Source organism: Mobula hypostoma, chromosome 28, assembly GCF_963921235.1.
Source record: "Mobula hypostoma chromosome 28, sMobHyp1.1, whole genome shotgun sequence".
NCBI classification, from domain to species: Eukaryota; Metazoa; Chordata; class Chondrichthyes; order Myliobatiformes; family Myliobatidae; genus Mobula; species Mobula hypostoma.
Window position 1 is genome coordinate 10,848,011 of NC_086124.1, and position 12,961 is coordinate 10,860,971.

General features: G+C 40.6%; 1 protein-coding gene across 2 annotated transcripts in view; it reads right to left on the bottom strand.

The window, feature by feature from the left end:
• The window catches only part of kdm1a (lysine (K)-specific demethylase 1a), a 90,177-nt gene that overhangs the window by 6,189 nt on the left and 71,027 nt on the right, over window positions 1-12,961 (bottom strand). For both annotated transcript variants that reach the window (XM_063035246.1, XM_063035245.1), the window contains 6 exons: window positions 10,210-10,283; window positions 8,484-8,595; window positions 7,942-8,074; window positions 4,461-4,648; window positions 3,188-3,302; window positions 1,928-2,055 (listed from right to left, as the gene is read on the bottom strand). In XM_063035246.1, the coding sequence (XP_062891316.1) occupies window positions 1,928-2,055; window positions 3,188-3,302; window positions 4,461-4,648; window positions 7,942-8,074; window positions 8,484-8,595; window positions 10,210-10,283 (750 nt within the window). The remainder of the gene's footprint in view (window positions 1-1,927; window positions 2,056-3,187; window positions 3,303-4,460; window positions 4,649-7,941; window positions 8,075-8,483; window positions 8,596-10,209; window positions 10,284-12,961) is intronic.

The following is a 12,961-nucleotide window of genomic DNA, read 5'->3' on the forward strand; positions in this document are numbered from 1 at the left end:
CAATAATAGACAAACACAATCTGCATAAACTAATAACACAGACAATTGTACTTCTCATCAATACTGAGTACACCATTTAACCAATCACAGTCTAAGTTCAAAAAAAGTATGTAAACCTCTGGGGTAATGCCTTCCACAAAAGCTATTTGGAGTCAGGTGTTCCAATCACTGAATGAGATTGGAGGTGTGGGTTGTAGAAGTACCTTGCCCTATAAAAAAGACACACAAAGTCAGGTTACTGACAGAGCCTGTTCTTCTCCAGAAAGATCTGTTTATGGGCACCATGCCTCGATCAAAACAACTTGAGGATCTTAAAAGAAGAACTGTGGAGATGCATGAAGCTGGAAAAGGCTACAAAAGCATTTCTAAAGACTTGAGAGTCCATCAGTCCACAGTAAGAGAAACTGTCTACAAATGGAGGAAATTCAGTACTGTTGCTACTCTTCCTAGGAGTGGGCATCCTGCAAAGATCACATCAAGAGCACAACATGCAATGCTGAAGGAAGCGAAAAAGAACCCTAGGGTAACAGCAAAATACCTGCAGAAATCTCTGGAATTTGCTGAAGTCTCTATTCATGTGTCCATTGTAAGAATAACCCTGAACAAGAATGGTGTTCATGGAAGGAAACTACTGCTCTCCAAAAAAAATTGCTGCACCTCTCAAGTTTGCAAAAGACCACTTGAATGTTCCACAATACTTCTGGGACAATGTTCTGTGGACAGATGAGACAAAAGCTGAACTTTCTGGCAGAAATGCACACCACTATGTTTGGAGGAAAAAGGGCACTGCACACCTACACCAAAACCTCACCCCAACTGTGAAGCATGGTGGAAGGAGCATCATGGTTTGGGGATGCTCTGCAGTCTCAGGGCCTGAACAGCTTGCAATCATTGACGGAACAATGAATTCAAAATTGTATCGACATTTTACAGGAGAATGTCAGGGTAGCAGTCCATCACCTGAAGCTTAATAGAAGTTGGATGATGCAACAAGACAATGATCCGAAACACAAGAGTAAATCAAAACAGAATGGTTCAAAAGTAAGAAAATTTGTGTTTTGGAATGGCCAAGATAGAGTCTAGACCTTAACCCAATTGAGATGCTGTGACCTGAAGAGGGCTGTTCATGCATGGTAGCCCAGACATATTGATGAACTGAAACAGGTTTGTATGGAATAACGGTCTAAAATTCCTTGTCACCATTGTGCAAGTCTGATCAGCAGCTACAGGAAACGTTATTGCTGCTAAAGGAGGTTCTACAAGTTATTAAATACAAGGGTTCATATACTTTTTTTCCCAGCCTGGACTGTGAATGATTAAACAATGTGTTCAATAAAGACATGAAAAGTACAATTGTTTGTGTGTTATTAGTTTGTCTATAATTGTGACTTAGAAGAAGACTAGACCACATTTTATGAGTAATTAATGCAGCAAACCAGGTAACTGCAAAGGGTTCACTAACTTCTTGCAACTGTATATATACGACCCTGAGATTCATTTTCTTATGCGCATTCTCAATAAATCTACAGAATGGTAACATTATAGAATTAATGAAAGACTTGAAAGACCATCCAACTAGGACATTCAACCAGCCTGCAGAAGACAACAAACTGTGCAAAATGAAGAATTAATATTAATAAATAAATAGCAATAAATAGAGAACATGAGTTGAACGTTCCTTGAAAGTGAGTTCCTTGGCTGTGGGAACATTTCAATGATGGGGCAGTTGATCGATTTAAAAATGAAAAACAAAAATTATTTAGGGATGCTTAACAAGACTACATGCTAATAAAGAGACAGTGAGCTAAAGAGTTCATTGAGATATTAAAATCATCCAATACCATTACCACCCTTCCATTCTTCATTAGAAGACACACAGATGAACACAAGGGAACTTTCACACCAGGCATCAAAAGCAAACTCGCACCTGTGGTACCGCACTGCTGCCAAATATCCCCTTCAGGATGGCTAGACATCGGCCGACAATGACATCATCGCTAATGTTCTCCATGATTCCGGCAGCTTCTCCAGCGACTAGGGCTAACAGGATTGGGGCTGGTAACAGATAAAATCAGTAATGAGAGGAACTGCAAACACACTTACTCAAAGTAATCCTGACATTTGTGATTTTACCGTGCAGAGGAACAGCTGCAGACTTGTTCTTGTGGAAAATCTGGCTCCAGGACAACATCCCATGCACCATCAATCTACAGGCTATGACACTCAGAGACCTGGGCTATATTATATATTGTAACTACATGTCTTTCTGCTGTAATTATACGTTAGGTGGTGGGGTGGAGATACATCTCTACCAAAGGAGGTGTAAGGCACTCCTCTCTCTGCTAGCCTGCAGGTCACCCTTGGGCAAGGTGTAGCACCTGCTTAGCCCCTTCAGATCAGGGTCACGTAAAGCCATGGGAGCAAGTGGTGGATGGTCGTATGAGCAGCTGGTGCTTATCACAAGTCCTGGTTCAGCAACCACTGACGCCAGGCAGACAATCTCTGAAGAGTATTGATAATGGTTGGGGTCACCCATCTTGTGAAGACACTGCCCAGAAGGTGGCAATGGCAAACCACTTCTGTAGAAAAATCTGCCAAGAGCAATCATGGTCACCATGATCACATATGTCATGCAACAATGCATATAATGATGATGACGAATTATATGAGCTACATACAGTATGTACAACTGTTAGTACTGTGTTTTGCACCCTGGGCCCAGAGGAATGCTGTTTTGTTTGGCTGTAGTAATGTGTTTTGTTGACTAATAATTAAATTTGAACTTGAACGTGAGAGGTAAAGCAGATGCTGTCATGTTTAGTATGGCAGCAAAGCTTTAATGAGTTTCTGATAAATTTCTAGATCAGTCCATGAAAACTTCACTCCAATAATTATCAACCAAATGATGTTAAAACTTTTATCAGCTCCTGTAAATGCCTATGGTTTAAGTTGATTGCAGCTCTAAGGCTGCCATTAACCATGAAAATCATTTAAATTTTATAAAGATTTAAAATTGTCCATAATTTTCCTGATTAGTTGAAGCTGTTCACTCCATAAAGAAAGCAATTTTCAAAGTAAGAATAAATTAGTGTTATTATCAAGAGTTACATCATATCTTATTATTCTTTCTTCCTTATTAAAGCATGATTTCTTTAGTACATTAATTTAATTTCTGGGGCACAAATACCTTTATAGAGATTCCAGAAAAGGAATAATTCTCCTCTACTGGCAGTAGTGCTTCCAACATGGCCAAACAGATTTACACTGGGGTCCCAGAACACACGATCAAAACACAATACAACCTGTCAGAGAACACAAGAGAGAGTATTCAGAAATACCTAATTATTAAAAGCTTTTAGAAGAAGAGTCTCTGCCTGTGACGCGACTATCTATTGATTTCGATAGATGCTGCCTGACCTGCTGAGTACCTCCAGCATTTTTTATGTATTGCTTTGGATTTCCAGCATCTACAGACTTTGTGTTATTAGAAGTCTGCTTGAAACAATTCTGGGATTTTAGCAGTTACCCATACTATGCTAGAGTAGCCAGATTTGGTGCAAGGATCTGCATATATCATCATTGGCTGGAATGATGCATCTTCAGTGCCACCATAGCACAGAAGTTAGCGCAAAACTATTACAGTCCAAGTTTTCGGACTCTGGAGTTCAATTCTGGCGCCATATATATGGAGTTTGTACATTTTTCCTCATGGGTTTCCTCCAGTTGCTTGGGTTTCCACCCACAGTCCAAAGACGTGCTGGTTAGTAGTGTTGGATCTCCACTTAATTTCTCTTTCTGGTCTCAAAAATGGCGAGCAGTCTTAATTCAAAGATTTCAGTTTATTTCAGAGTACAAACAAACATACAAGTACTAAGCAAGCTAAATAAAGAACTAAGAAACGATGCTAAAAGGGAAATTAATGTTAAGGGGTGTACGACAAAGGAATAAAAAGAAATAAAAGACGGTGCTTCTGAAAAATCTATCACTTCTATAGGCAAGGTAAACAAAATTTCTTAGATAGTGATAAATTACTTAATAGGCTACATAATTAAAAGAATTACATCACGAGTAATGTGCTAATACTTAGCCAATGAAAAAATGAGAAAGGTGATAAACCATTAGTTTAGCTGCTATACCGCTTTCTGCCAGTGAGTGTGAAAAACACACAAGTTTCTTAAAAAGTATATATCTTATGAAAAGTATTGTTTAAAAAACACAGTGGCTTCCAACAGTGGGTTAATTGGTTATTGTAAATGGTCATGTGGTTTGGATAGTGTCGAATAGGTGGCTGCTGGGTGGCACAGTGTGTTGGGTATAAGTGCCCGGCCTGCACTGCAGTTCTAAATAAATAAATATCCACTGGTAAACAAAAAATAATCAAAAAATAAGTTAATAAACAGTAACACTTCAGTAATGCAATCACAACCAGTCAAAGGCAGCCAAGCTTTCTGTTCTCTTACCTTGTTGAGGTTTCCAAAGCCCATCCGCTGAATAGCAGAAGTTTTCCACTCGGGAAGGGGCGGTACAAACTGAACTGCTGGTGGCTGCTGTTTCAACACGCCCAGGGGGAGAGTACATAAAACTGCATCACACTTGTAAATGAATGTCTGGCTATTCGAACGAGTATTCTGAGCAATGACTTCACATCCTGTAAAATATTTATGCAAACGTAACACTATATAATTCTGAAGGACACTGGAGTACCGCTATAAAATAGAAATTAGTCCCAGCGAAGTTATTTGGGCAGATGTGGAACAAATTTGCCAAAAACAATATGGTAATTTCTTTCATGCCTATGCAGCAAACCAGCAAATATTCCACCGCACATTCCAAGCAGTGATGATATCACGCTAACTATCCTGGTGTACTTTCCTTCAAGCCTCAGCTGAAGTCCCATTGGCTTCCTATGAATAATATGCTTTCATTATAGAACAGAGCCTGAAGAGTTGATTTAGGGGGAAGCAAACTTTGCACCTGCAGGTAATTAGATTAGTTTTATGTTACTTAGTTAACACGAAGTAACAAGAAATATAAGAATCGGTTTAGAGACCAAAATTACAATCCCTGCCTCAGTGACTTCTCTTCCAAAAGCTAATTTTAAAAAATTCACCATCCAAACCAGCTGCAACCATCACGACTGCAGTCTAGTGAAGCTGGTCTTTGGGGGTGCAGAAATATATAAAATTATTTGTTGAATGAAGCACTTAGATTTAAATAAGAATAATCTTCAATGCAATGGAAGATGAAACTGCAGAATACTAATGAACTGTGATGGAATAAAGATGCTATTAATTGACACAAAAGATATTCTATTTCCATAATTTACCTTTGGTATTCTGACAGCTGACCCTTTCAAAGTTGTAGCAGCTAAAAACAGCAACATCTGATACAACTCCACTTCAAAAGGTAAATCAAGTTATCTGTCCACTACTCAACTAGCAACAAACACTTGGGTATTAAGAAGAAGATTTGCAAATAACCTTAAAAACCAGGAAGTCTGTGCACAGATTTACATCTGAGGATACTCTTTTAATTTTCCTTTGACAAGATTTTCTGACAAAAGGAATAACACAAGTATGTTAAACATAGCTCACTTCTTTTATGTGCTGAAGAAAACTTATGAATTGATCTTTCCACAATGAACTCATCGAGAATGAAATTGCTTTAAATACTGCATAAAACTGCTAAACTATGATGGGTTTATATAGAGCTTGTGCCTGGACTTCCTTCTGATTAATTACTTCAAACGCTTGATTGCAGACTGAAATACACGACCCGTCAGGGTTTTAACTGACCTTTAGACAGGAAGATCAGGTACCTCAGATACCTCAGACATATTCCATACCATATCATTATTCAGTCTGCAGTGAAATATCCAAATACTGCATCATTATAAAATTATATTTTGGGTTTAGTTACAGATAAGCTTACTTACAGAAGGAGCAATTGCGCTGAGCATGAGAAAAAAAATCTCAATCCACTGCAATTATCAGGAGCACTTACAGAAGGAGCACTCTACTAAATGGTACAGCCGCAGTATTACAGGAGACTTGGCATCCATTGGGGATCGAATGCACTTCTTGAAATGAAGTACTCAGTGGGATTACGTAGCTTTTATATAGCCCAGATAAACTTCCATTCTGCCCAACCTTCCATTTCCTGCAGTGAAGCACCCACTTCACTTCAGTTTAGCTCTTTACCATTTATCAAAGTAAATATTTCAAGAAAAGAAATAAACTATATATAGCCCCTCACTCCTAAGACATTCACATCACACACAATGTTGTCCTTCCCATTACTCTGATTCTCTTTGCATCTAGATATCTCTGCAATAAGTGCTCTTCATAACTGAATATGCACAGTCCAGCTTGAAGCCACAAATTCCAAGAGTTACCACATGAGAGGGAAAAAGAATCCTCACATTCCTCACTAACCAAGCCCTGAGCCTGGGACTATTTCCTTCAGCTTTCCAATTATCGGTTACAGGAAATTGTTTCTTGGCATCTCTTTCGTCTCGTCCCAGTCAGACATACAGTTCATTCATTCGTTATGCTCCATGTTGTATGACGTGGGTGATTATGGTCTTTCCATGACCATGATTATTCCTGGCAAATTTTCCTACAGGAGTGGTTTGCCATTGCCTTCTTCAGGGCAGTGTCTTTGCAAGACAGGTGGCCCCAGATATTATCCATATTCTTCAGAGATTGCCTGCCTGGTGTCAGTGGTCGCATAACCAGAATTTGTGATGTGCACCAGCTGCTCATACAACCATCCACCACCTGCTCCCACGAATTCATGTCAGCCCCTTATCGGGTGGGGGGGGGAGGGGGCTAAGCAGGTGCCACACTTTGTCCAAGGGTATCCTGCAAGCTAGTGGAGGGAAGGAGCACCTTACACCTCCTTTGACAGAGAAATTTCTCCACCCCGCCACCCATTCAGTACGCTTCAATAAAATCACTTATCCTCTAACTTCAAGTACAAGTTAATCTCACTCTTTTTCTTCTTACTGATTCCTGGGATGAGGAACATGTGCAGACCACAGAAATGAACCTTCAGTAACTTCAAGGCAAGAATCATTGTAAATCATCCATGGAAAGGTGGATAACAAAGAAATATTCAACCTCTGAAATTACCTCTTAGATGTTCACTAGATGAACTGATGAAGTTCAAAAGTCTATCTCTTTCTTTTTCCACATAATGTATGCAAGAAACACTCAATAGGGCAGACAACATTTATTTAAACTATTCTCATACATCTCTACCAGAGGAGGAGTAAGGCACTCCTTCCCTCCACTGGCCTGCAGGTCACCCTTGGGCAAGGAGTAGCACTACTTAGTCCCTCGATCAGGGAGCAGGTGGTAGATGGTTGTATGAATGGGGGGGGCAGAGTGGGGACAATGGGCTGAATGGCCACCTTCTGTGCTGCAACAATTCTATGATAAAAACTGTTGTCACGAGAGCAGAGCAGAGGTTGAATATCTTGCTACTTTCCAATACCTTTCCATTGTCCACACAGCAGAAGTCAGGCACACAACGACGTGCTCCCCACCTGAATGAATGGGTGCTGTACCAGCACCACCAAAGCTTGAGACCACCAAGGTTGAAGCAGCCTTCTTGATCGTAACTCCATACACTACCTTATACATACATATCCTCCAAAACAGTCACAACATAGCCGTGCTGTGTGGAATCTGCAAAATGCGCTGCAGCAATTTGCCAAAAGTCCTTGGGGAGCACTCATGAACATCCAGTTCAGGGGTTCCCAACCTGGAGTCCACAGACCCCATGCTTAATGGTATTGGTCCATGATACAAGATCTAATTGACTGTAAGCAGCTTTAAATTAGCAGGATAGGCTAATATCCTATGAACTGTTGATGGCTAATATTTTAATAACTAGAATTTAAGAGACCAATAACAAAGAGAATTGGTACCAACCGACCTGAGGCAGTGTAGCGGACTTGTCGAACAGCTGTATTTAATTTAATGTCAAGGCCTTCCGCAAGTGCTACAGGAACACAAGAGTAACCATTTCGTACTGTTAAGTGACTGCCGGTGAATTCAAAATCATCGTCCTGAAGAGAAAATAAACAGGAAACACTTTTTAAAAATTTTATGGATACCACAGCGGTATCTTTTGTTTAATTTACATTAATCCATCAAAACTAAATGTACAAGTGTAGAAGCCTCTGCTTACTGATTCATCGTCTATTTTTAATTAATGTTTACAAATGCAATTATAAAGTATTGACACAGAGGACAGAAGGGCTGAGAAAAGCAACTGTTAAAGAGCAACACTGACACCAAATCCCTCGAGTACGTCCACTGCAGTGGAAAACTACCAGCTGCTTAATATGCATCTGGTCATGGGGAAACATGAACATGTCAAACACAAATTGACACCAATTTGTACACTAATCGCAGTGGCACAATATATAATTGTCACGGTTAAGCTCCAGCATGCATTTTACATTAAATATTTACCTGGTCCCAGTGCTTCAGCGATAGAGTGGAAAGAGGTGTTGCATTAGCAAACTCCAAGTTAGCAAAATGCCAATCCAGGATCTGCCTGTCCCTTGACGACAGGTAAACATCACTAAAAGATGCAAAGAAAAATAAATTTTTCTCCTGTAAATTCCATATTATAAGCTACATACTCTGGACCACTACAGAGCTCTAACACTTGTGGTTTAGAAAAATACACCCAATCAATTTCTTCCTGAAACGCTGTCGCAGGAAAGCAGCATCCATCATCAGGGACCCCCACCACCCAAGACATGCTCTCTTCTCGCTGCTGCCATCAAGAAGATTCAAGAACCTCAGGACTCTCATCACCAGGTCTTATTACCCCTCAATCATCAGGCTCTTGAACCAAAGAGGATAATTTCACTCAACTTCACTTGCCCCATGATTCAAATGTTCCCACAACCTATGGACTCAATTTAGACCATAAGACAAAGGAACAGAAGTCGGCCATTCAGCCCATCGAGTCTGCTCTGCCATTTTATCATGAGCTGATCCATTCTCCCATTTAGTCTCACTCCCCTGCCTTCTCACCATAACCTTTGATGCCCTGACTACTCAGATACCTATCAATCTCTGCCTTAAATACACCCAATAACTTGGCCTCCACTGCTGCCCGTGGCAACAAATTCCATAGATTCACCACCCTCTGGCTAAAAAAATTTCTTCACATCTCTGTTCTGAATGGACGCCCTTCAATCCTTAAGTCATGCCCTCTCGTACTAGACTCCCCCATCACGGGAAACAACTTTGCCACATCCACTCTGTCCATGCCTTTCAACATTCAAAATGTTTCTATGAAGTCCCCCCTCAGTCTTCTAAATTAGTGCCCTTACTAATTTAAAGGACTCTTCGCCTCATGCTTGTGAAATGATTACTTATTTATCATTATTATTATTTCTTCTGTTCTATTTGCAGTTTCTTGCCTTCAGTACTCTGGTTGAACACCCCAGTGGGGCAGTCTTTCATTGTTTCTGTTATGGTTATTATTCTATAGATTTATTGAGTATGTCTACAAGAAAATAAATCTCAGGGCTGTATATGGTGACATATACAATAAGGCATATATACAAACGAGGTGGGTGCGGAAGCAAGCGAGTGTTCAGCGCCGTCTACCAGGCTGTTGCCCGCTGCTGCCGGAGAAGGTGTCTGGGTGTGGCGGTCTCTCTCTCCCACTTGTCGTTGTCAGCGGATGAGGCTGAAGCAAGGTTTAATCAACACTGACTGTAAGATTTGGACTCTCAGGTTTGTGATGTGTTCTAGTTCTCATCGCTCCTTTTTTCTTATTACCAAGGTGAACCGGACTGAAATATGCTTATTGATTTTGTTTTTATATTCTGTGTTTTGGTCTCTTTTTTTGTTGCTGTTTCAATGATTTTTTGCATGGGGGGTGGGATTTGATGTTTTTCTTTGGATGGGTTGGTTGTAAGGTTTCTTCTTGTTTCATGACCATCTGCAGGGGACACGAATTTCAGGCTTGTATATTGCATACATACTTTGATAATAATCATGTACTTCAATAATAAATTTACTCTGAACTTCGATTTCCGGCTTATGTTGCAGCGTTAGATTTGCCCACCAGTACACAAGATACAAGATACCAATTACATACAGCAAGTACACTGAGTCTTACTGCATTTCAGTCTGACCTACAACAACATGATAGTGGCAAGGTAGCAGCAGTTACCTGGGTGGGTTAGCTTCTAATTCCTGGAGCTTCTCCTCAAGTTTCATTTGGGCTTCTGCGAGTTCATCATATTCCTATAGTGGATTCAAACAAAAGGAGCTGGTCACGTAATGAAAAGGAATCAAGTGGCACCTCATGATAGGAATCAACTCCATTTCTGCCACCTGGTGGAACTCTGGCCCAAACTGACAGACAAGAAATTCAGGAGAGACATTTCGGAGTCAAAGTTCAATCCAGGTATCACTGAGCTGAGAAACGCTCTAAAACCAGTCCTGATCCAAACTTAAAAATTGTCGTCCACTTCAAAAATATTAATTGCTTCTATATGCTGAAATAAATATTTCGCAATCAATGCTAACCAAATTTAGTTCTCTTCAGAAAAACCATCAATAACTTGAGCTGAAACTATTGCCTCAGACTGAATGAAGTGGCACAAGGTGCAATATAGGAGTATTGTGAGCAATTTTGGGCCCCTTATCTAAGAGAGGATGTGCTGACATTGGACAGCGCTCAAAGGAGGTTCACGATTCCGGGAATGAAAGGCTTACTGTATGATGGTTCTGGGCCAATATTCAGAAGAGTTGGGGGGGGGCGGTGGGAAGGGGGTAGAATCTCATTGAAACCTATCAAATGTTGAAAGAACATGATAGAGTAGATTTGGAGAGGATGTTTCCTGTGGTCAGAGGACACAATCTCAGAATAAAGGGATATCCATTTAGAACAGAGGTGAGGAGGAATTTCTTTAGCCAGAGAGCGGTGAACCTGTGGAATTCACTGCCACAAGCTGCTGTGGAGGCTCAGCCATTGAGACAGAGGTTGAAAGATTCTCGTTTAATCAGGGAATGAAGGGTTACAAGGAGAGGGCGGGAGACTGGGGCTGAGAGGGAAAATGGATCAGCCATGATGAGTGATGGAACAAACTAGATGGGCCAAATGGCCAAATTCTGCTCTTTTATCTTATTACTGTACAAAAATTGGCAAAATTCAACATCAAGCAACAAAAGGAGAAACCAAACAAATAAACGACAAGTTTGTAAATTAGTACAGGATCAATAGGATCAGAATGGAATACATCATTTGAGGATTAGTATGAAAGAAATGGTCTTCAATTTATGAAATGCTGGCACCAGCACTGGGAGTTGTTTTGATGAGATGGGATTTAAGTGAAATGGGTTGAGACCAGTGCCCAAGCAAATCAAATAATTAAGTCCAAAGATAAGGTTTTAAACTAAACAGTATTTGTAAGGGAGGGCAGGGTAAATTGTTCTAGTGAGGGGAAATTTAGAAAGTCAAAGAGAAAGAGTAATAGTGCCAGTAGTAAAACAGGCAGTGATAACCAGAGTTTTTCAGCAACAACAGAGCATTAAGGCATTAAAGTATACAGTACTATTAATTCTGGGAAAGGAAAAAAAGGCAAAAAAAAGTCAAAACTGAAGGCTCATTATCCAAATGCATGTAGCGATCACAATAAGACCTGAATTAACTATGACACACAGGAGGAGAATTAGGCCATTCGGCCTATTCAGTGTGCGCTGCCATTCCATCATGACCGATTTATTATTCCTCTCAACCCCATTCTCCTGCCTTCTCCCCGTAACCGTTGGTGCCCTTACTAATCAAAAACTACCAAACTCAGGTGGCGGGGTGGAGATAAGTCTCTACCAAAGGAGGTGTAATGCCCTCCTTCCTTGGGCAAGGTGTAGCACCTGCTTAGCCCCCCTGATCAGGGTCACGTGAAACCACGGAAGCAGGTGGTGAACAGTCATATGAGCAGCTGGTGCTTATCACAAAACTGGTTATATGACCACTGACGCCAGGCAATCTCTGGAGTATTGATAATGGCTGAGGGTCACCCGTCTTGTAACGACACTGCCCAGAAGGCTATGGCAAACCACTTCTGCAGAAAAATTTGCCAAGAACAAACATGCTCAAGGAAAGACTATAATCATCTATGTCATATGACACAGGCCCTAATGATGACGATTTTAAACTCCCCTTTAAATATACCCAGTGACTTGGCCTCCACAACCAGTGCTAATAGACTTAAAATGATACAGTTGGAATAATAAAAATGACCTTGATCTGGAGGACTAAATATTCCTGGAAACTTAATTTGCAGAAGAATCAAATCAATACGATGGGCGGTTCAACATAATAACACATGGGATAAAAGCAACAGGAAAAAAAACTGAGTGTGGATAGAGCTTATAAAAAGCAAGGAAAAGCAAAATTTTAGGAGGAAGTATCTATAGGCCCACCCCCACTTCCCCACTTCCAGCAGTAGTGGAAATTTTCGGCATTGATTAAATCAGAAATTAGAGTCTTGCATTAAGTGTGAGAAAATTAATGACTTGAAACTTTTAATCTACATCTCAACTGAGCAAACCAAATAAGCAGCAATTAATTGAACAGCAAATTTATGAGAATGGAAAAGAAGCGGCTTTCTCAGTCAGTTTGTTGAGAAGCCAATATAGGGCATTTTAGATCTCACATTGTGTAATGCCATACAGTTGGGGCGGCATGGTAGCATAGTGGTTAGCCCAACACTTTACAGAACCAGCAACACCGGTTCAATTCCTGCCAATGCCTGTCAGAAGTTTGTAAGTTTTCCCTGTGACCGCATGGGTTTCCTCCAGGTGCTCCGGTTTCCTCCCACAGTCCAAAGACATACCAGCTGTAAATTGTCCCATAATTAGGCTTGTGGGATTACTGGGCAGTGTAGCTCGAAGGGTGGGAAAGGCCTATTCCGCGC